The sequence below is a fragment of the Tyto alba genome, unplaced genomic scaffold (assembly GCF_018691265.1).
Source record: "Tyto alba isolate M040663 unplaced genomic scaffold, T.alba_DEE_v4.0 Super-Scaffold_1, whole genome shotgun sequence".
NCBI classification, from domain to species: domain Eukaryota; kingdom Metazoa; phylum Chordata; class Aves; order Strigiformes; family Tytonidae; genus Tyto; species Tyto alba.
In genome coordinates, this window is record NW_024881261.1 from 8,551,509 (window position 1) to 8,576,004 (window position 24,496).

Here is a 24,496-nt window from a genome sequence, read left to right on the forward strand (position 1 = left end):
CTCACTAACTGCTTCAAGTATTTCTATGGCTCTAATTCATCTTTTTTGGTCGTAAAAAGGGACAACTACTTCTGGTATCAGAAGTTCTGTTAGACTCTCATATGCAAGGTATATAATATATAATATACGCTTTAAAAACCCTATGCTTATTGTGTTATATGTGAAATTATTCATAATAACTATGTGTGTATTTTCATGGCAATTTGGTAACATTTTGTTCTTTAACATATTTATTAAGCATGACAAAATATTTGGTTCTTTTGCACTCATCATTTGAAAGATTACTTATCCCTGTTTTGAGAATTTTGAAGAAAATCCACAAACTTTTGCTTAATTTTTAGTTTGAGTCTTCCAAACAGAAATATTATATTTGTTCCAAATTACATTATTCATAAGACAGCGGAGACAAATATATTTATATATTTGGAGAAATTAGTATGTTTTACACTCACTCAGCAACAGCTGGTTTAGTCTGGCATTATATTTTTTTCAGAGCTGTTGAGGGATTTGTTTAGCCCAATAGGATTTATATTGATTTCTGTTTCACTTTTTTTGGTGAGCTTTATTCTTGCTTTGTTGTTATATTGATTCTGAGAGCTTTAGCCATTTGAGTTATTACAAATTTTTCTATATTTATGCTGTAATTCTACTTCAATAATCAAGAACTTCACAGCTATTAAAAACAAAAGACACCCACCGCCCCCAACAAATGAACGACTCCCCCCAAAAACCTGAAGTTGCAACTGGTTATCCTGGAACCTTAAGTATCTCTGAAAAGGACTTACCGTATTTCTTTCCCCAGATATTTTCAGGTGACTTAGGGACATTATATTATTAATTGATAGCTACTGGATGATATTGCTCATTACACTTGCCTGAAATATGTGTGCAGAATGCTGATTTAAGCCAATGAGTTCTGCTTCATGCCATATCTGAGTATTTAATCTATATGGACAAAACAACTATATAAATACAAGACCATTGAAAAAGAGATGCAAGGATTCTTGTAAAAGCAACTGTAAGTGGATAAATGTGAATTTTAAAATTTTTTTTTTCTGTTTGATTAACCAATACACCTAACTCCCTTAAAGGAAGCTCCCTTAAATGAATAAAATGTTCAGGATAAACTCAGCCATCCTAGCATATCCAAAATTGTTATCTGTTTCCAGCAATTAAGCTCAGAAATAGCACTGCTTTAGTTGTCTGTAGACATTCTGATATGCAACTGTATAATTTTGCAATATTCCCTGGATTTGATCAAAACCCACAAGCCATAGTTGCCTAACTTTAAAAGAGTCACATGGTCCCATAGAAGTCAGAGGGACTAAATTGTTTAAAATTATTAAGCACACCCTATGAGGATTTCTCTCAGGGAAGAGACAAAAAAACCTTATAAGGATGTCAGCTCTAAGAGCACTGGTTATTAAGAATGATGATTCCAACCTCGTGGAATTATCCTAGTTAACCCAGTGGATCAGAATACTCTTTGATATCAGTGCTGCAGATCAAACCTTGCCAGACTTCAAACTGCAGCTGTGTCCCAAGAGGAAAAGACTTTCTCCATTGCAGGCAGAATTTGGTCAGCTTCCAAAAGTGAATTATTCCTTTCTTAATAAAATATCTCTTGCAGTTTTATGTGTGACAGGCACCCTCTGTAGCTTGGAGAGCTCTGGGTATAGAAAAACTACTGAAGAGCCGTTATCCATCCCACCCCCCAGGGTGGGAAACAGATCGAAAATTATTTGCACACACATTTGGATGTGAAGAAACAATGACCAGAATGGACTGAGGCTGAGCAGAGTGAATGTTTCCACATGGTCCTACCGTAAGCACCTAAATCAAAGTCAGTTCCTGCTGTGGGGTTGGAAACTGCTGTAGCAGTTACATGTCCTACATGCTTGAATGGTGTTTCCTATTCAATGGAAATTCTTCAGAAATTCTCTAAAAATGTGGACTTTTCATTTAGAATACAGTTTTATCTTTGCTGTGAAGAGCTGACGCTAGCAATCAGTACTGTGTGAATTGTAGGAGAGGAAGAAAAGACTTGTCTAATCAGAAGCCAAGTGCTAAGTAATGGACTGGCTTACCATCAAAGTGTAGGCATCTACTGCTCAGTAGATCTGGAAACTATTCTGGACGATCATGCAGTATTGCTGGAGTTGAGCTGTTGCAGAGAGCTTGTTATAGAATTGCATTGTCAAGATATAAACTGAATAGGCATGGCTCCTGTTAAGTATTTCTTGATGGTAATAGCAGTCTTCCTCTCAAATAAGACCACATCACTCCTTTAAAAATAGGAGAGCGTTAATTCTAAAAATTAGTACATAGAGAACAGAGCTACTAATATAGGAACTCCAGCTGTATGAGTCATGGACTATGTACTGTCCATTCATGTGCAGCAAAGAAGAAACTACAGATGGATAGCTGTTGAACTTGAGGATAAAACACAAAAAACCCACCAATTCTAAATGAATAAAATTTTATTTTCATGAAAAGCAAAGGCAGATAGAAATGTGGTTTAATCAAACAAAAAAAAAACAAACCAGAAGCAAACCTGATAGAGCCTGAGTAAAATGGTTTTGAAATACTCAAAGACCAGTTTCTATGACACTTTGTATCATATGCCACATATTATTCACTTGTCTGAAGATTTTTTTTGTGATAGAGTCTGGAAAAGAGAAAGAATTGAATTATAGAAAATGAAATCTAATGAGTTCAGTGCGTTCTTTACAGAGAAATTTTTAAACACTGAGCTGCTTTTTTTTGTTTCTGAAGTTTAACAAGCATGATAAAAATCATGATTATAAGTAAATTACATTCCTTGAACAGAAACTTGAAATTGATTGTAAAAGTGAGTAATACAAATTTCCCATGACTGATGCTACTACTCTCTGCTACTGATACTAGTGGCAGCTGCATCTTCATACAGCTCAATGAGGGCCTCTGAAATGAACCTTCAAAACCCCCTTTATTTCCAAAAATGGGACTTCAAAATATTTTTTCTAGTATTGTTGCACAGAATGACAACCAAGAAATTTGAAGCTAGGATTGACATTTAGAGAAAAAACACACTTTAAGTTTTTGTAAGGAATTTGCGAGTGGACAAAATAAAATATTACATAAAAGGATGCTATTATCCTCTTATTTCTCCATATTCCCATCTTTCATTTAACTGACAGCTGGATGTAAAGATTAATTTAGCTCCTAAATGCATTATCTTTTGCAGCTTTCAAGAAACTAATGATTAGTACTAGTCCCCCAAACAGGTCTTGTGCTACAAACATATCTTTCCATTCTTTTCTGTGCTTTCCTTTTCTGTGAGAAATAATATTCCTGGACATTTGGAAATAGATTAAAAAAAATGAGAATTGGAGAGCACCTCCAATGCAAGGATGGATGTTTGGTTGTGTACATAGTATAATATCTGCTTATTTAGACAAACTGCTAATCATGTTAAATTTTACCTTTAAAACTAAAATTACCAATCACTTAAAATACATAATGAAAATGGCATACCATTTGCAGAATTTCAATTTCTGCTCGAAGAGTCTCACAGATACTTTCCCAATCATCATCTTTGCAATTTTCCAAATCTTTCTTGAGCCTGTGTCCAAAAACAAACAAACTTTTGGGTCAGTAAACTGTTGCTTGGGTAACTATTTTTTTTAGCTTTGGTCCCAATTGTCAGTTTGATTTATGTGAGAAAACCCTCATTGATCTATTTGCATGATCAGGATTTAAGTTTGGTAGTTTTGTAATTGGCAGTTTAATATGCTACTCTCCCACAATATTGCTGGATTTCATTCAGCACCGGCAGTTCTGATGGCAGTGTGAGGAACTTCAGAAAATGACATTTTTGGTTTTTATAAAGTATATCTTGACTAAGTACTTTGTTAGACAAATTTCTGAACCGTGTTGTTTTTGTAAACCGTGAAAGATTTATGGCCTCGTTAGTCATCATTTTCCTTATTTAAACATGTGAATTTTAATGTTGATACTTAGGAAGTACCATATGTTACTGTTCTTACTTTCCCTGGATATCTACTTGTAGCTGCTGGTGAAGACAGAATATTGGATTGGATGGGTTCTCTGCCTGTCCATTGCTGTGCAATCACTGCTCCATGCCCGTCCACAGCCTCCTTTGCTGTTGCTGTGGTTCTCTCCCCACTACTCCTACTATTTTTCAGCATTTACTGTCTGTTTCCCAATAGTCTCAGCCAAGAATCCTCTAACATTTTCTACAGTAAGGACTAATTTTAATATAGTGAGTTTTGCATTCAAAAGATCATTTAGTCTTGCTAAAAGGAGACACCTAAACTTTGCACATCAATGACTGTAGTGGTTTAAATCAATACTCAGTACGGCAAGAGAAATCTATGCCAGCGCTCTTAATAGTCTGATGAATACAAGTTGATGAGATTATACTGAGTCTTTCCATGGCTGTCATAAGCAAAGCACAATGAGAAAGCTCAAGTTGCTTACCCTTAATACAGTTTCAGCAAACAATGTGAATATTCTCAGACATATAGACAGACTGAAAAAAAGGAGGAAAAGTATATATTTTGTTTCTTGTTAAGTAGCTAAATTGATGCATCAATGCAGGACCTTGTTTCTTCTGAAGATGAAAGAGGAGGGAGCAATGTTTTCTTTCTTTTATATACTATAACGGGGAATAAGATGCACCTCTTTAGTTGTCCTACTGCAGACAGAGTTTGTTTTCTACACAAAAAAAAACCCCAGCTTTATTAAAAGGAAAAAGTATAGCTGCATACGAGAGGAATAGCTTAGTCATCATGAGGCATTAGAATAGTAGCATAAGACTGGACCACAGGTTAATTTTGCTGTTCCTGTGAAAAAAGTGAATATTTTTCCATCAGTATGGAAAGAATATGATCTCTGTGTGTTTGTATTACATATTACAGTATTTTTATTTTGTAATTTGTATTAAATGCTTTTTCTTTCAGGAATATTTATCCTGCATTCATAATAAACACAACTGTTCGAACAAAAGGCAATTCTGAACTACACTTTAAGAAATGAAATATTCACTGTACTGTAGTACAGTGCTAGTTTATAGACCATTTTCATTGAGAGAAGTTCATTTCAAGGTCTAAAATCATCTTCTGATCTTGATTAAATCAGCTAAACTTCATTGCCTTACCTAATTTTTTTCTTTCTGTGTTCTCAGTGTGATATTAGAACCCTAATTTGTTTAAGAGAAACAAAAGCCCTACTTTGCGTAATTTACTTTAAGAAAAGACATAGTCTGTTAATCTCAGAGAAAATGCTCTCTCATTGTCTTCCACATTGTAAAATTGATGCATAGTCTGTTTGTCAGTTGTCAGCTAAGAATGATACCAGTCCATGTTAGATGTACACTAAGGATAGAAAAAACAGAAGATAAGCAGTAAGAGTTGCTTATCTGTGTCTTGGGATTGTGAATTAATTACTGTTGATGATGTGTTTTCGAACTGTAATGTTTTTCATATGGATTTTAGAATTTTAGTTACATTATTTTATAAAACTTTTTAAATGTGTTGACAGCACAACTCCTTATGGGAGTAGCATGGGGTAGCGGTGATAAAAGACATTCGTTCAAATATGGTGTTTTATTTTTACATTAATAAATTGATTCTTCTTTTGGGTCTTCCTTCTTTTTTAGAAGCTAGATAATTACAATATGTGCCAGGAATATTATACAGACAAAACAAGGGCTGTCTGTTGGGTTACAGTCTACACAATTAATGCATTGGGGAAGCCTGAGTTATTGAATAAATTATGAAGTTTTACCAGAAGGAATGAAACAATGAAACTATTCAAAAAAATGCTTAACCTGGAAGCAGATTTAGTTTTTTTCATTTTACATTTAAGATAAGCATTCATATTCATCTTTCCAATATCAGATTCAATGTGCAAACCAATTATTCATGAAACTATACTGTCTAGATGGAGGACAGGTTTTCTGTCACTTTTGGAAATGGAAAGAGATGTACCTTTTGCCAGAACAAGTATTAATATTACAATTATACCCTCCTTATGACTATGATAAAAAGCAAATCTCTTAAATAATCTGGAAAATCACATTAGCATTTGGCCCCCATGGCCCTTGTTTTTGTTTTATTTTTAACATTTTGGTCTCCTTGATGGCAATAAATTATAGCTTTTAAAAAAGTCATTGCACTGGATTAACAGTGTATTGGTAAATTACAGCATCATAGGTAATGGGCTCTAATGAACAGCTGGAGTTGAAATGCCATATTTGTAAAAGGAAGTTAGACTATGCTTTGAAAAACATTCAAGATAAATAGCGATAGCAGAACTTAGCCTTAAATCAAGTGGGTGGGACAACAGCATCAGCATGTTTTTGGATGGTAGCTTGCTCCACACTTAACTCTGCTGTCAGTGGTCCATTTTCCATTACTATTGAATGCCAGAAGTGACAAACAGATGAAGAGGAGGAGATCACTGAAGATGATCGATTTTGCAGCTTTGAAACAAGCACAGCTATTAAATGTCATTGGCATTTGTGGTTGATACACACTCTTCTTGAATTTCAGCTGTATATGCAGAAGGCAAATAAGAAAAATAATTGTGAAATCAATACGTGCTGGTATTATGAATCGAACTATGAGGAAAATAATGTTACTGTCAAACAGGTTTCTCTGAAAATCATCCACAGATTCAAATTAATGGACCGAGACTTCAGTAGCCAAACCTTGCATTTCAAGAATAATTTTATGTAAAGAGGTCTCAAAGAGGAAATAGTTTGTGTAGAAGACAGGGGCAATAAGTGTTTTTAGAGCCTTTTTTCCTAAGTGGGGATGAAAGACCCCACCTGGTTATTGTTGGAGTTGCAGAAGGAGCAGGTTCTCTCTTGGTTATGTTTTGCTGAGACAAGTAAAATATTTTTTTCTTATTTTCCTTCTTGTCTTTGCCTTGTTTATGACTACCATTTTATTTTTTAACCATAAATACAAGGGAAAACATTAGAGTGTATTATAAAATGGAATTGCTTGATACTGCCATACAGGGCATAGAATTTATGTTACAAAATGAAGTTCCCTAAAAAGTTATATATAACCTTGAGAGCACATCTGTTGATTTTCCTGATTTTTTTCGTAAAGGTCAGGAGACACACTTATCAAGGTTTTAAGACTTTATTGTGACTGAAGAAAAGCATAGAAGACTTTGGTTTATTGTCTCAAGCTAAAGTAGAGCTAATGCATTGAGGTCATTCAGTCTCAGTTTAGTACTGGGACCGAATTAATGGGTATATTTCTATAGTGAGGGCAAGATTTTGTTGGGTATTTACAATTTGCTGACACTACTAAACAGAAAATGCTATTGATACAGCTGAAGAAGTCAATAAATTTCAGACTATTATCAATTGATTGAGGAAGGGAGAAAATGAGTCCTAAATGGAATTCATATCTCAAAACATAAATTCAAGCACTTGAGTTGAACAAATAAATTATAAAAGTATGTGCTTGGTGGAGCAGAAATAGAATAAAAATTAAGGAAGTGATCTAGTAGTAATAATAAATGTTTGCAAGAAGATGAAACATGAAAATGAAGAGGGTACTAGGCTACATAACAATGGGAATTAAATGTAAATTAAAATAAATAGAAATACCTTAGGTAAAATAAGAAAATTTCAGCTTTTACTGTTCTGGATCAAATGCTGATTGTAAAATACATTATTATCATTGATTAAAGTTTGCATTTTATGGATGCTAACAGGCAACTATTTGTAAAAGTTGTTACAGGTCTTGAAAAGTGTGGTTTGTTTTGTGATTTTTTTTAAATTTTATATTCCCCAAATACATAAAACATCGCAAGTCCTAAAGGAATATTTTATTATAGATGAATAAGTGTGGAAAGATTAAGGCACACTGAATTAAATCACACATTTAGAATGAGATTTGCTTTTGTACAGAAAGCAAACCAAAGTTATATGGACTACTCTCCACAGTAACTGTGAGAACAGGTTACACAGGAAAGAAAAAATGTACAAGCGTCAGAGACGTCAAAACTAAAAAGTGTTTCAAGGCATCAGTAAGATTTAATATGATCTCTATTGAAAGTGAGGGAAAATAAGTATGAGTCAATGATCTTTCTAGTTCAAATATCCTGATTTTTCTATTGTACAGGGGAAATTAGATCTCAATCTGAGATTGAGATCTAATAATAATATCTATTAATATGGCTACCCTATTGCTGAAATTAGTACCTCTATACTGTACTGCTTTACTTCATGTGAACTGTACAATTTTCTCAGAACTGGAAAGGATTTAGAATTGTCCTTATTTCCTTCTGCATTATGGGCTCTCCATTCTGTGCTCGTCTTCCAGGTTGAATGTGTCTTTCTTGAAAGGTAGGTGAGAGATTCGTACACAGTCTTCTTGCACCCTCCTGTTTTTTTCTGGAATTACCTCTTGCTCTCATCTTTTCCACAGCTATATTTACTTTTTATGTTTATAGTTGTCTTTTGATTACATAGTATGCTCAGGCCTCTCTTCTCCTTTGCTTCCAGGTACCTGCTATTGAAGTCCTTAGTTGTATACGAGTACATAAACCTGCACTGTATATAATTATATTCTTCCTCCTTTTTAGTGACTCCAGTCTGTAAGGTCTAGAGTTTTTGAATTGTTTTACACTACTGTCTTAAAACACTTTCTATTCCAAAGTCATTATCTAAAACATTAAGTAAGACCAGCTGTGACTGAAGTTACCTTCTTCCTGCCCCCAAATTTCTTTTTTTCAGACGTATTTCTATTGTTACTATTAGTTATTTCCTTACTCAAATTTTTTTAAATGTCTTCCCCAGGTTAACTAGTAGTTTCCCACGTGGGATAACATCAAATACTTTACTAATATCCAGATGTATGGCATTTGCATTTTCTTTGTCTAACCAATCAGTTGTCTTTTCAAGGAAAGATATCATTAGTCAGATTTGCTATACTTCTTGTAAATCCATACTGCAATTTATAATGGAAACCTATTTTAACATATTTCAAAATATAGTAGTTTCACTAGACACTGCTATTAAAAAGAAAAGCTTAAAAAAATCGATGAGGAGATTGTCATTAAAAAACTCATTTTGAACCACATATAGTACTCCAGAGATTGATAGTTCATGATTATAAAATTTAAGATAAAATTAAATTGCAAATATTTTTTTTTTTAAACCACCAGAACCATGCATGGCCTTGGGCAATCTGCTGTTAGCATAAAACATTTGTTCAGCTTTAATGAACATATTTCCTGTATGATTTGTATGAAGGAAAGTATTGCTTTTTCCTTCCTAATTTTGGTAATGGAGTTTATTTTTCTATATTATGAAATATAAGAAGTAATACTATATTTTTAGGAATTAGGCAAGCACACAAAGCTTTGAACTATTTACAAATTAAGCTGACTTCATGCATTTCCCTCTGATACTGCTTTTCTGAAAGAGAACAGAAACCTAGGTTTCAAATAATCATTTTATCATTACTACATTTAGAATAGTGTGAAAAATAGAAATTTTAGGTAGCAACTGTCTGGTTTTAGTCTAAATAAACTTTAATTAGAATTATTTCTAGGTTGTTTTACATAAGACAACACACATTTAAAATTAAAATGTGAAAACAGATAATTAATAGAGTGAGTAATTATAATAAATATAATAGTGAAAAGACATAGCTAGGAATTAATTGGTATCAGTTAGTGTCTGCTTGACTCCTGTATTGTTCCACTTAAGTGATGCTACTTGCTACCTGCCAGGTAAAATGTGACTCAAGAGCTGATGCCAAAGTTCTTTCCTGCTGTTTTGTGTTTGGGGTTGGCATTGGCAGAAGAGATGATTAAAATAAGCCTTTTGGTTTTAAATGAAGATCTTTTCTGGAAAAAAAGACCTTTTCTCTTAAATATTTCTCTGAATTATACACCTGTATCATGAGACTTACAATGTCCAGGGTGCCTACTTTAAGGAAGAGGGTACAGTCTTATCCATAACTATATCTATGCTTCACATTCAAATTTTGGTTAGTTTTTTCCTGTATCTGATGTGTATTAGAACAAGCCTATAACTGCAGCATGAACAGCTGTTGGAATTACCGGTGTGTGCTTCTCATGACCTTTTGTAATTCTGTGATGGATTTGGGAGAAATTTTATGAAACTGCAGACATCACATAGGGCATTTTTCTCAGATCAAAGATGAATTGCTGTAATTTGAATTAGCTGGCTACACTCTTCAGCTGAAATGCAATTTACTTTAAGATATATACTTAATTGTAATGAAGATTCTTGCCTTGCCAGCTACTTTTGATATTGATTTTTAAGCCAAGTCTAGGTATGTGATACAATAACAGACTTACACTGTGATCTGGGAGCTACATATATTAGATTATTGATGCTGGCTGTCCTTCACATTTGTTCTAAGAAAGCATTAAAAACATTGGTAGTTTTACCATTTAAAATGTGGTGTGGTTTCCTGCTCTGTAAAAAAAAAAAAATCAAATTTTGTGGTTATTTCATAGAAAAAATATGTGTTTTTGTCAAAACATTCTTCTCGTTACTGAAAGCCATATTTAGTATATATAAATAATAGAATACTATTCTTGCAATAGATTCTGTATGGGGAAGAAAACTTGTCTTGTTAGCATAGAAGGGGTTGTTTCTCATACTAAATAGGTTCAATTTCATTCATTTTAACATGACCAATACTGACTCTTATTAAGATATGCACTAGTATATGCAAGGTTGCATTAACTGGCACTTTGGCTGCAAAATGTCCTTTGCAAGTGTCAAAGGTATATCTCAACTGTCAGGAGGGCTTCCTGGTTCCATCCCAGGTGCCTGGTACTTTAGTTTTTCTCACTGACACTGCATGAATTCTTCTTTATTCTCAGATTCCCTTCAGTGGGCACACACAGGAGTGGACAGGATAGTTAACCTAAGGATTTGCCCCAGAGAGACGACTGGCATGGACTGCATTATCATATGCTCTTCTGCAGAAGCCATGGTGGCTCAAATACTTCTGCAGCACGTCATAGGGCATGCAACACACGTGCTAGGTGTTGTCATTTTGAACCAGCACTCTGCTGTGCTGGGCATAACTCTTTTAAGTATTTCATGCATTTTGAATGGAAAATACATGTATATACGTGACATTATATCTCAATGTCAGAGAGACAATACAAAGGGACCAGAGCAGGCATGATCTCACCAAATGCGAGGCAGTGTGGTGGTGACTGGTTTGTTGCAGATAATGCTGCCTCTGAGCGTGTAGGCACAAGCCAATGTGGACATAATGATCTATGGGCTGTGCAATCCACAATGATAATTGGTTCACTGGGTAATTCAGATTGGAAGAAATGTCAGGAGGTCATCTAGCCCAATGTCCTTCTCAAAGCAGGGTCAGCTACAAGGTCAGACCAAGTTACTCAGGGCTTTATCCAGTCAAGTCTGAAAATCTTTAAGGCTGAAAACTATGCAACATCTCTAGACAACTTTCTCCTTTGTTATAGTACCCTCGCATTAAAAAGGTTTTTCCTTAAATTCATTCTAAACCCCTCTTATTTCAGCTTCTGCTTTATGCCTTTTTTTCTCCTACTGTGCAGCATTGTGCAGATCCTGGCTCCGTCTTCTTGATGATCTCCTTGTACGTACTGGAAGGTGATCAGGTACCTCCAGGCCAGGGAAATTATTTATACACTGCACTGTTTATAGCACATAATACTTTAAATTTCCTTTCATTCTCTTAATTCAGTAGTCCAAACCAAGAAGTGATTAGTAGGTCTTGTTAAAAAAAAAAAAAAGGGAAAAAAAAAAAATTGATAGAGTTGTATGAGTCTGAAGAGGCTTGCGATAATTCTAAACAGCACAGTGCTACGACATACAGAAGTAGACAAATGAGGATTGCCTGCTCAGCACTACTGAAAAGCAGAATCCATTAGTGCTGACATGGAAGCACAGTAACATAGCTATGTTGCTTCTGGCATCTGAGTTAACCTATTAAGGGCTATCTCTCTCTATAAAGCATTGAGCTTTTCTGATCAAAATCAAGTGCAAGACAAAAGTATTATTTAGGCAAATCGGTCCTAAATTTGGTCCAGTATCTGAAATGCAAAAATATTTCAATGTAAAGAAAATTTCTTTAATATATTACTACACCTCAAGCAGTGCTTGCTTTTTGTGATAATAGTAAAAGTACTTTATATTTTGCAGTACATGCAATTATTAAATAATGTAAGCTTATCTTAACCATGAAATGAGGCATTTTATGAAAGAAAAACATCTCATTGTCCTTCTTGCTTTGGTTGTAAATGACACTTGCTGGTTTTGTAGTTAATAGAATTTAATAAGTTTTATCTACTGTTGTGCTTTCCACCCAGATAAAACCAAAGTACTGTTCCACTGAGCTGTGAGTTAACTTCATTACATAGAAAGACAGAAATATCTGGATTTGAATGATTTGCCTAGGATCTCATAGCAATCAATGGCAGAACTGGGGATTAGTAATATAATGTTTGCTACTTCTGTCCCTTATACACAGGAAACCTGTTACAGAAAACTAATTATACCAATTTGGATATTAAGTGTCATCGTGGCAGTAAACTACTCCAAGGGAAGTATGTTATTTAGAAGGAAGTTGACAACCTCATGTATCACAAAACCTAATATATCACAGTGAAATGAATAATGTAAAAGAATGAATTATAACATGCTGTCTTACAGAATTGCTGCTATTGTTATTTACACTGTCTTCTATGTATATGTAGAATGCAAAGTTTTTGCTACTGTATGCAGAATTGTAAGGTAATTAATTTTTATGCTGATGGCATTTTGGCCATGTCTCAACACCGTGTAAAAGGCTGAAAAGAGTTAGTAATAGGGCTGATATATAATTTTCTTTCAAAAACATATTCAGCAAAAAATGGGCCCTTACTAATAGTCTTTCAGAAAAATGCTTAGGGTTTTCTGCAAAATTTTATTTTTCCATTGAAAGTTTTCAGAACTTTTAATTTATTTTTGTCAAGACCTCAGAAATGCATAGGAAAATAAATGTGATGGTAACAAAAGTTGTTCTTTCCCTAACAATTGCTGTTAGAGAATATTTTGGACCAGCTTTTCTAGGAGGAGGTCGTTTGCATTGTCTATTAAAAATTTTTAAATATCCACAGGCACTTTCATCTGGAATACCATAAAATAGGAAAAAGATGGTTAATTCTGTGATATGGGGTTTTCTACCTTAGAAGATTTTTTTGTTGAAAACATTACATTATTTTACGTATAGGGAAAACATAAATGTCACACTTAAGCAAACTGACAAGACATGAGCCATTACCATTCAGTTCCTGGGAAGCAGTATTCACTATTAAGGGAGCTGTGCAAGGTCTTCTGGCTTGGTTAAATCTTCAAAATTTTCTTTTAAACTAGCTTAATTAGAAGGCAAATTAGAACTGATGGTAGACATCAGACAGAAAACAATTCTACATTTAGTAGCTGCAATACAAGGCCCACCTGACCCAATGAGGTTATTGTGGCCAGTCCATTCCACCACAGTCAGGCTCTGGGGAAGGTTGTACAGGCAGTCAGCAGAAGCATGTATGACACTGGGTAGTCCATCAGTACTCTGTGTGCCACCATTATTTTTACAGCTTAAGAATTGGCCTTCTACCCAAGGAACAGTCTTTTACTCTTCCTCTAAGTTTGACTGACTACCTTGCAAACACTTTCACTTTTTAGTTCATTGGAGTATGCATGTAAGGGTGAAAGGCTGTAATAAACAGCAGGAATTCCTGTTCTGTAATAAAAATGAATGATTCTTCTGATTTCAAAGGAATATTGTACAGGAAAGGTAAAATAGTCATTGCCACCAGGACTGGTCTGCAGTTATGGACCTAAAATTAAATTTAAGAACTTATTAACATGACACTCTTACCTTAAACATTCAGGATCAGTATGAGGTTTTTCAGTGACTTGGACTTTTTCTGCTTCTAAATCTTTCGTCATTCTTTCAGCCTCCCTGATTACTTTCTCAAGGTCTAAACATAAAATAACAATTACCTTATAAATATATAGTAATCATCCATATTCAAAGACTTCCTACATTTTCTAAATTTATCTTTTCTAATATTTCTTTGTGAAACTGTTTGTAGGGTCAAGGTATCTGAATAAAGAACATGAATTGTTTTATTATTGTAATTGCTATGCATACTGCAATCTTTTAGAAAGTGTTGTTCCTTTTCCCAAACAATTTATGAACATATTTACAGCCTTTCTCAGGTCTCTGACTGTAACGTGTTATTTTCATGTTTGTAAAAAAGTTGCTAAACCACTTCTAAATTACATTTTTTTAATTCAAATTTCAAAATCATCCCTACTGCTTGTGATCACCTTTGACACAGAACATTTCTTGGTTCCCTCTATCTCTTTCTAATAAGTTTTCCTGTGTATTTGACACATTCTTCCCAGATGTGTGTGTAGACTTCTTTTTTTATGCACAGACACACAAATGTCAATGAAGAGATGATAGCTGAATTTACAAGGCAGAGGTTTAGCACCTAGGCCAAATCTGTCTTTATCAGTCCGAGCCATATTGCTTGTTAAACATTTGAATTTTAGTGTCATCCTTTAATTATAGGTTAATGGTTTTTAAACAATATTTATGCTGATTTTAAGTTCAGTGTGAAACACTAAATTATCCATTTAAGTATATGACTTACCAGCAAAAGTAAAGATTTCTTTTCCATATTTATAATTTATGATTCAGCAAATCTGTAGACCTCAGTATCGCTTACTTTTAAAATACATCTTATTGAAATCCATATTTGTTATAAACATGGTTTAAAATGGTGTATTACGTAATGTAAAAATACATTAAAATCTTGTTTCTATTATTTTTTTTCTTGAGAAAAACAACTTAACAGAAAAGATATTTCAGAAGCATTTGTCAACAACAAATAATTATCATAAGTGATTATCCAGCACACCTTTGAGTTCACTTTGAAGAGTAAATAAATCCTGCTTTAATTCATTCTTCTGCAGTTGGAGTGCATTAAACTGAATATTTTTGTGCTCCATTGACTCCATTTCTAAGAAAAAAAAATGTATTTTAAATTAAAATGCATTGAAGTTTTCATTTTCGTGATATATTCCTAAATATTCTTAACTACTTCTACCAATCTTTGCTAGTCAAAAAGAACCTTAATATAACACTAAAATCAAATAAAACCAGTCATATAAAACCCAGTTCACAGGAAATTATACGTCATATAATGTATTTATAACTATGAAAGAAAATTATTTTTTAATGTTATTAAGATGTTTGATATATTTTGTTGACTGGAGATAAAAAGAATGCTTTGCTTTAGAGTTACTTCAGCTAGAAAGGAAGATGACTTTTTGAATAGGTGGTGAACAGACACCTCTCAGCAGGACTAAAAAAAAGCCTTATTTTGTTTAGCGTTATGGACATTTGAACCTGACCACTGACAGCATCTGGAATCAATTGTGATTGTTTCCCTAACAACTGGAGGTCCTTGCATAATTTCCTTGATAAGAGTTACTTAAACTTTTCTCTTTAGTGTTGTCAGTGTGCTCAGGACTGTAGCAAAGACAGACAAGTTCTACCTCAAAAAATGTGCAATTTAAAAGGGTGGAATCAAGACAACAACTGAACCTAGAGAAGAATGTTAGTCGCATTTCATGTCCTACTGATCACTTGACTGATCAGATCTTCCTGAATATGCAAAAATTATCATAAAAAGTAACAGGTGCCACCAAATACAGATTTTTTTTCAGTTGTAGATCAGATTCGGAGCACAGGAAATATAGAAAGAAGGCACCACCAAGTACAGACTCAAACAAATAGTCATATTTCAGTAATTTTACATCAGATATTGGGAATTCAAAGTGCTGGTGTTTGATGAATCATAGAATCATGAGACTGGAAAAGACTTTGAGGGGTCTTCTACTGCATTCCTCATCCTGAAGGCAAGATCAGCTGTACCTCTGTCATTTCTGACAGATGCTTGTCTAACCTGTTTTTAAAAACCTTTGGTAATAGAGACTTTAAATTCTTTTGGTAATGTAAACTCCTAAGGCAGAGGGTTTCAGTTGTTCACTGTTCTTAGAAAGATTTCTAAACAGCCAGACAGATGCTCCCTTATTGTGGTTTACACTTGTTCCTTTTTATTCAGCTCAATATGGGCATGGAGAATATATTAATTTATTTTTTACAGAATCCTTTAATGGTTTGAAGACTGGTATCCATCTTCCATTAGTCTTTTCCTTCATAGGTTAAATAGTCCCAGTTTTTTTTTTTTTTTTAATTATTATTTCTTCCCTTTTCATGTTCTCCAGATCTTTGAACCCTCTCACTGGTCCCATGTGGATTCTCTCCAGCTGGTCTACATCTTGAAGTGTCACATCCAAAACTAGATGCACACTACTCCAGCTAAGAGCTTAACTGCCCTAAATGTAGTGAAGGATTATTTTGCATGTCTTAGAGGTCAGAATTATGTTTATGTCTCAGTATGGTGTTGGCATTCTGATGTCATTGACTCATGTTCAGCTTGTGATCCATGATGACTCTTATTTCCTTGCTGAAGGATTGCTTTCCAGTCTGACTCTGTTCCAAGAAATCTCATATTCTGTATCATAATTCAAAGATAAAGTAATATTGTGGCAGTAAAAGACCGCTCCTACAAGACATCTGGGCATATAATTCTTTTGAAGCTAAGGATGTTTACATAGCTCAACCATAGGTGATTATAATCACTGCAAACTAATATAGTACACTATGTATGACAGTGCACCTCTGTGCTGGCTGACATTAGACACTGGGAGCCACTTCTGCAGGTCTGCTGCATAGTGCTCATAGTCAGAAAGAACTGAAGAGGATAGGGAACAGAAGAGGCTTTAATTATTGTTGTGTAATGTGGTATGTCAGATCACAGTCTTCAGTTTAGTGTTAAGATGAAGTTCTATGCAGGGAATGGAATTAAAAGTATGTTTTGCACAGTTATATTTTAATAATTTGTATTTATTCTCTCTTAATCCAAGATAAAATAGTTTAATATAAGATTTACCGTTTTTCAGCAGCGCTGCCTCATTTTCTAAATCATTTATTTCAGTCTTGACTTTTTTTTTAATCAGAAGATTTCTATTACTTGTTAGTCCATACTCATTGTTAAACTCTGTTACTTCTCCAGTAAAATTATCTTCCTCTTCAGTCATCTTTTTCTTTGCATCTGTCTGGAAAAAAATAAAGGGAAAATTGAATGTTCAGGTGAAAAAAAACAAAGTCTTTGTTAAGCTAGGCAGCCTGAAACACATTGTTGTTGTTTATTCCTAAACTTGTAGTATAAATTTAGTATATTTACTTTTCCTGATTTATGAGTCAGGTCTATCATTTTTTCTGTTGTTTTAACCTTATTTTTTCTTAAAAAGTGAAGGATATATTTTTAATAATGAACCATTTAAAAAACCACTACATTATGTTACAGACTTGTGCCAGCAGTTTTTCAGTTCAACTCTTTATTGAAATCAGTAGAAAGTTCTGTTTAAAGTCTGTGGCATAGTATGGCCGCTCTTTTTTTTAGATTGTTATTAAGTGAAGTAAAGGTGTTGTTTATTCTTCTGCAGAATGCAGAATTACTTCAACTCCATCAATAACTACCAAGAAAGCTATAGTTGATAGGAAATCACTGTTTCATTTTCTGGAAAAAAAATATTCTAAAGAGGGAATGTAACATTAAATTCCTTTAAAAAAATCTCATTTGGTTACTAAATTAAATGAAATTGAAATGACCCTATATACAGGAAGAAATAAATGATAACCTATATATCAAACTTGACTGGATACAATTAAAAGAAAATTCACATTTCTTCAAAGGAGTTTTAGTTTTTATAGCTAAATATTTTTTCTATGATAATTAAAATATTTATTTTTCTTTCTTTGTATGCTTAGGCTTGGGAACAGTTTGAATGCTGAAGAAATATTACTTAATTAAAAGAATATCTGCCTAAAGATTTAGGGTTAATACTGGTGATTCATACTGAATGTTTAAAATTTAGCTCTGCTGATTTAAAGTACAAATACATGTGCAGAGAAGACTACTCATCTGTGGCATTTCTTGATATCTACAGGTCCAAGGATCCACCATGAAGTAAGAAGGCGGCAATATTCAGCTCATCACAAGAGAGAACTGAAAAACTTCTTGTCTCTATACATTGCAAGTAGCTACATCTGTCTGTATATGTAACAAGTGTCTAGCATCAGAGAGATAGTGTGGTATGGCAGGATTCCTACAATGTTGTGTTGGGGCCTCCCTAAGTTTTTCCTTTGATTCTTCTCCATATGTTTTATTGTGGATGAGGCAGTCCAATTTAAGGTGAGACTTTCCTAATTTCTTTTACAAAGGAAATAATACGTCAGAATTGGAGCAGACATTAGAAAACGAAGTCAAGAACGTTAAATCAGTTTTGTCGATAAACTGCAGCATACATTACCTTAGATTACGGTTTAAATTAAAAGTGAGAATTTATCTACATTTACTTTATTAAGTACTCTAGAGATTAAAAAAAAAAATATTTTCCAGATTTAAAACATTACTTTTTTAATATTTTCAAATTTTAAAGTTGACTACTCTCATACAGTAGAAAATTGCTGTCTGAATACCATAGCTGGAAACATACAAAGATCTTAAGGAGACTGCTTTTCTGATTATAAAGCTCAGCTTTCTGTTTTTCTAAGCTGTCTTCATGTTTCTTCAGAATTTCTAAGTAGAAGTGTTTTTCAGACAGATGCTGAACCTTCAAAAAAAAAAAAAAAGATTGTAAAGTAAGGCTAATGTTTTATTGTTTCATATACTTTGATATTGTACATAAGTATCTTGGTCCAGTTAAAACTCAGCTGGCATAGCTGGTAGACTAGCAAAAGAATAAGAGCTTTTCTTTCCCCCCAGAATCTTCCAATATACCACTAATTTTTTGAAAAGTGTCTTTTCTTTGAAAGACACATTTAGTGCTGGTCTATCTATCTAAAGTGGCATTTTAAAGTCTGCTCAGTTTAGGAGAAATTTTTCCAGGTTAAAACCAGGAAAAATACTGATCACATGGGATCTTTTACCCAACATAATAAAGTGTCCTCCATCTAACTGTGTAAAGCTCATCACGTACCAAATCAGACTATAATATCAGTGGGACATAGGTCCAGTGTTGTTTTGACTAAAGCACTGCACGCTTCATCAACTACAATGTTTCTATTGCATATGCGAAGGAGGGAAGGATATGCTAATATTTTTCTCTGCACAATTTCTGGAATTCTTAGTCAAGGAAGTGTAATGGAAATTAGCTCATTGGTTAAAGACAGTCTGACCATAACCCCCGCAAGTCCCAAAATTCTATTTTGCACATAGTTTTATATTTTTGAATTTTAAGTAGTAGTTTATCTGGTAGAAAGGTATGTTGTTCAACCATTGCATTTCCAAAATTTTCTGAAGAGTTATCAATTTTCCAGCATATCTACTGTATCATTGTCTAACCTAAGTTAAGATATATGGCGAGATAAACTAAAACAGCAAATAAATAAGAGATGGCTAAGTGTTGAAGAGTCTTAAAGGATGAGTATTATTCGTCTGCTGAAGTGGAGAAAAGGAGGTCAGGAGAATGACTTCAACTGTAATACTCAGAAAAATGAGTAGGGAAAGTAAAGTTAGCAGAATTGCTCACAGTCTGTAAAGGCACAGGGTAAGTATCAGGAGGTAAATGGAATAGTCAGGCTGATATATGACTGTTTGTGTGTGCAAAAGCAGAAAAGACCAAATAATAGTGATATTACAGAGGTAAAAATGAAAAGATTGTAAAATGAAATAATGTGGATGATTTTGGAGATGGTGTAGGTGAAGTGTATTTAATCAAAAATGGAGGAGGATAGTGACATCAAATGCCCTAAAACTAGAATGTGAGAGTTGGAAATGAAAGGACCATATTTTTTCCTTATCCCTAATATGTCTGGCATGCTAAGTGTCCATGGAGTGTTTTTCTTAGTAATACTTATTTTCTATATTAATTCAAAGAGAGTAGATGGTCTTATACCACTGTATTTATATTACTGAACATAACTAACTGCAATGTAGTTTCTCCATCTGTAAGATGCCGACTTAATCTATGCATTTGCAACAGATTTTTTTTTAAAGAAATCATTAAGCCATGAAAAACAAAATGCTATAATTCAGGTTCTAATTACATGCTTCCTGATCTTACAGAACAGAGGAAAAAAAAAATAGCATTTCCTAGGAATATTTGATTGACCACAGGCAGTCTCTGTGAAATAGATGTCAAAACACTTTTGAACTCAGCCTCATCTGCTTGGTCAGGCATAAACTGCTGTGCATGCATGTAGTTGGATATGTATGCTTGTAAAGAAGTGCAGTTATTTGGTGCTGGACAAATTGAACAGCATTAGCTGAACAGCATTATTTAATATTATTTTAATTACATTAACTATTGTAGACATATGTAAACTTAATTCCTGTGCTGAAAAATAAGTTACTTTAAATAATTTCAATAATTATATAATCTTTAAACCTAAATACAGTCTGATTTAAATGCATTTTCCCATTCCACTTGTCTTCACTATCATTTCCTATCTATAAATGTACCAATGTCAAACTAAGAAAGCAAGTAAAATACATTTTTGTGGACACCAGTGAGAATATTATTAATCTTGGTGGGTAAAGCACATAAGATTTAATTAGGAATAATTCTTCAGCTCTTACCATTAGTCATTTACAATAATGGCTCTACTCCTGGGACCTTCTGTACCTACCACATAAACTTTGATTATAAATCACAATACATCAATAACAAATTAGTAGTATAAACATAAAGTTGTGATGTTCATAAATAAATTTATGAGCAAGGCTACAAAGGATTTTACCTAACAAGCAACACCCAGATATAATCTGTGTTAGTTAAATAAATTACTATTTAAATCACTTTTGGGCTCTGAGATCGTGGCATGCATAAATGCAAGCATGTGAATAACTGCTTGCATGATTATTGTCTCAATTTGTAACCAGTAAATATTTGTAAATGAGCTCTCTTTTATTCTAACTCTCTTGTGGTAATGTTAATATTTATTGTATATATTACATAGTCTTTTACAAAAGGCAGAAGATCCTGGTTTTGGAAGGATGAAAATCATCCCCTAAACTTTTATTTTCACAACTAGGTGAAGCAATCCCCCAAAGACTGTTGAAGTTGCTTATTTTAGTGATAGAATACAACAGTTTTGACTTTGAGGGAGGCTCCTTATGCTTTCGTGTTGTGCATCCACATTCTGCTCGTGCAGATACTTAAGAGCACAGGGGATGATATTTCGACTTCATTTTCAGGCACAAGCAAATGGATTTTTAAATAATTTGTAACCACAGGTATTAATGGTGAAAAGCTCTGCAAAACTGGAAGCTTAATCTATAAATATGTCTCCAGTTTGGTTAAATGAAAAGCATAGTAAAATCTTAAAAACACTGAATAGATTCAGAAATTTTCCTTTGTCTTTGGCATCCTTGGAAAAACTCTTAGACCTTGTAAGGCCTAACTGTGAGCCCAGGCTCACAGGAAGATCATTAGTATATGACTCACGACCCTGTGAAGTAAACACAGGGAATGTTTCCATGTATTTTCTGTGAAAGGCCTTTAATGAATGGCAGCGGGCAACAAATGAATGGTTTCAGGGCCACTGAAGGGAAGTGCTACAACAAGCTCCGGGACTGTTAAGACAGGGCTGCTCACACTGTATGGCTGATGTCTGGTGGCTGTGTCTTGTGAGCAGACTGACCTGACATGGTGGTCTGCTCCCTGCCAGGCTCTATGTGTGGAGCAGGAGTGACTTTCACGTGCACATGTGCTGTCTCGAGCGCTTCCAGATTTTGGAAGCATTATCTGGAAACGTTCCTATCCCTGAGATGAGCAACTCCCTGAACGTAGCCAGGGGCCAGCCTGAAGGGTGAGATCTGTGAGAAGGGAAAGACGTTGACAGACCTTTTCTCATGACAGAAACGCACAGCGTGATTTTTCCCAATCTGTGTTATTTGGCAGGTGAAGCGTACTCCTTGAAAGTGTTTATGAAACTATTCCTGAAAGAATAGGTCATATATTTGTAAATAGAATGCATTTCATTACTATATATACTATAAACTTGCCTACTTACCTTAGTTTCTAATTTAATTTTTGCAGTGCTCAGCTCTTCTTTTATCTGGTTTATTTTTTCATAACTTCTACTTATGTCGAATTTAGCTGCAACACAAAAAAACCTGTAAGAATGTGTGCTCAGTTTGTGGAAGTTACATTCTCATAAAAACATGCCATTGGCAAGAAGCAGCCAGCCCAGCTGCCTGCCAAGCTTTCACTGACAAAGGTCCCCTCAGTACAGTGGGGTCACCTTGCTTTCCCCAAGGAAATGGAGAAACCATTAAGTGTGGTCAGTGCTGCCGCCAGACCCACAAGATGGCGGCCATGGGGCAGACCTTGTTGGATGAGGTGCCTCTTTTCCCTCGCCTGCTTCTCTGTGAGCTCAATTTGCTGGAACAAAGCATCCAGGTTCATTTCTGTCTTCTCATGGAGTTTGTAGGCTCTCCGGGTCTTGCTGTCTTTGTGGAGGGCTGGTTGGTTAAAGCTGGGATGCCCTGGAAGAAGGTGAGGCTGGGCATACAGACACAGCCCTTCCCTCAGGGCTCTGTGCACTGCCAGGCTTTGGCTCTGGCCTCTGCCTCCCTGGGCTCAGGAAAGAAAGCCCAGATCACAGAGGGAAGTGGCTGTGGAAGATGGGACACGGCTGAGGAAGAAGAGGTGAGAGTGGGACGTGCGGGCTGCAGAAAGTAGGGGGGTGAGAGTGAACCTCGGGCAGAGGGAAACGTGGCTGGCTGGCTGGCTTGGGGAGCCCACATGGGAAACACTGGAGAAGGAAACAAGAAGGCAGAGAAGCAGCACAGTAGGAGCAGGAGAAAGAAGATACTTGGCTAGACAAAAGGCAGCTGACACTATGAATCTTGTCAAACTTGTGCACACTTGTGAAACATCAGTTCTGACTCTGAGTCTGGGGAACCTTGATCAAACAGCTGTGACTTGCTTTATATCTCTGGGACCACATGCTTTATACTGGTTTTGTGTTGTTCAGAAGCTGTTCTATTTACTCCTTCCTTTTTCTATGTAGTGATCATTCTTTGAAAATATATCTGCTCGGATATATTTATGTTTTGAAGATTGATGTCTAACCTTTGCAGTTAAGGAAGTAGGCTAAAATCTGCTGTCGTACAGAAGATGGTAAAACTGACTACATAAAACTTTAGTAATGGTGAACAGACTCAACTCAGCCGCATTTCACCATTAATATAAAATGACAGTGTTTCTGTTCCAGTTGGTCTAAGTAAGCAAAGATCATAACATAGCCCATTTTACGCTCTTCTGGAGCACAGTTGTGTATGAGTTTACTATGCTCTGAGCTTCTGCAACTTTCTGGTTTGTTCATTAGTAGATGGTATACCTAGAAATGAAAATATAATTCATATTACAGGGCTTGTTCCTGAATCTTGAAAAGGATTAACTACATTCCCTACAGGGAATACCTATGTGAAGTTGGCCTATTTGTTTTGAGGAAGAAAAAGCCTGGAGGAGTGGAACTTTATACCCTTCCAGCCTTTTTAACATTGAAAAATATTAGGATTATTGGCAGTTCTGTCTTGTTAAAGAGTTTTCCTCAGAGGAGGTACTGTCTTAGAATAGACTGAAGCAACAAAGTTCAGAAATGAAAAAATCTTTGACAGCAAAAAGAAAAACAATATACAGGAGAGTACAAATGTCTTAGTGAAAAAACTGTTTTAATTTAGAATGAAACTGAGAATTCTGGAAAAATGTTATGTTATAGCAGTTACTGCTTAAAAAGTGCCATGTTATAACTGATTGTGTGCTATAAAATGGTACTTTTTAAAGAAAAGACACTGCTCTATCTAAGAAAGAAAATGTGGGTCCTGATGAAATTTAAAAACCTGAAACTAGCACATTATGTTGCAGGAAATGCAATTATTTTTTGAAATGGAACAAAGTGCAACTGAGGGAGACAAGTTCACGAAAGTGAATTTAGAAAATGTTTCAGAAGTGAAGCTTCCTACCCAAAGGCCAAAGGAAAAGCGGATGAGTCAAACAGGAACCTTTGGTGATTGAGATAGTGGTTTGTTACACAGGTCCGATGAGTGAAAAAGTCATTTTACAAAATTCAAGAAAATGAACTGCTCTATCAGTGGATCAAGGAGAAAATAAAATGAGAAGCTTTCTTTGAAGTTTTTGAGACTTGACTGCTTTTGTGTTTCAAACTGAGAAAGCTGCTGTAGGCTGGAATAGTGTTCAGTGTCACTTATTAAAGAAACGACTGTGTTTTGTGGAGGGTGCTGCAGTGCCTCTAATTATGGCAAAGGAACTGCTCTCCCTAGAAAGAAGAGTCTG

General features: G+C 34.8%; 1 protein-coding gene across 1 annotated transcript; it reads right to left on the reverse strand.

Annotated features, from left to right (window-relative positions):
* Positions 1-2,635: 2,635 nt before the first annotated feature.
* CCDC172 (coiled-coil domain containing 172) lies at positions 2,636-22,603 on the reverse strand. Its single transcript, XM_009973941.2, has 8 exons — positions 22,525-22,603; positions 22,209-22,294; positions 18,689-18,805; positions 17,080-17,245; positions 14,980-15,081; positions 13,929-14,031; positions 3,517-3,604; positions 2,636-2,668 (listed from the first exon to the last, which is right to left on the reverse strand). The coding sequence occupies exons 1-8, from the start codon at positions 22,601-22,603 to the stop codon at positions 2,636-2,638; spliced, it is 774 nt and encodes a 257-aa protein (XP_009972243.2).
* Positions 22,604-24,496: the final 1,893 nt, after the last annotated feature.

Coding starts and splice junctions, on each gene's coding strand:
- CCDC172 (XM_009973941.2), bottom strand. CDS start 22,603: ATGAACCTGGATGCTTTGTTCCAGCAAATTGAGCTCACAGAGAAGCAG. Junction 15,082..17,079: donor GGCAGCGCTGCTGAAAAACG/GTAAATCTTATA, acceptor TTTTTTTCTTAG/AAATGGAGTCAATGGAGCAC. Junction 3,605..13,928: donor ACTGATCCTGAATGTTTAAG/GTAAGAGTGTCA, acceptor TTTTGGACACAG/GCTCAAGAAAGATTTGGAAA.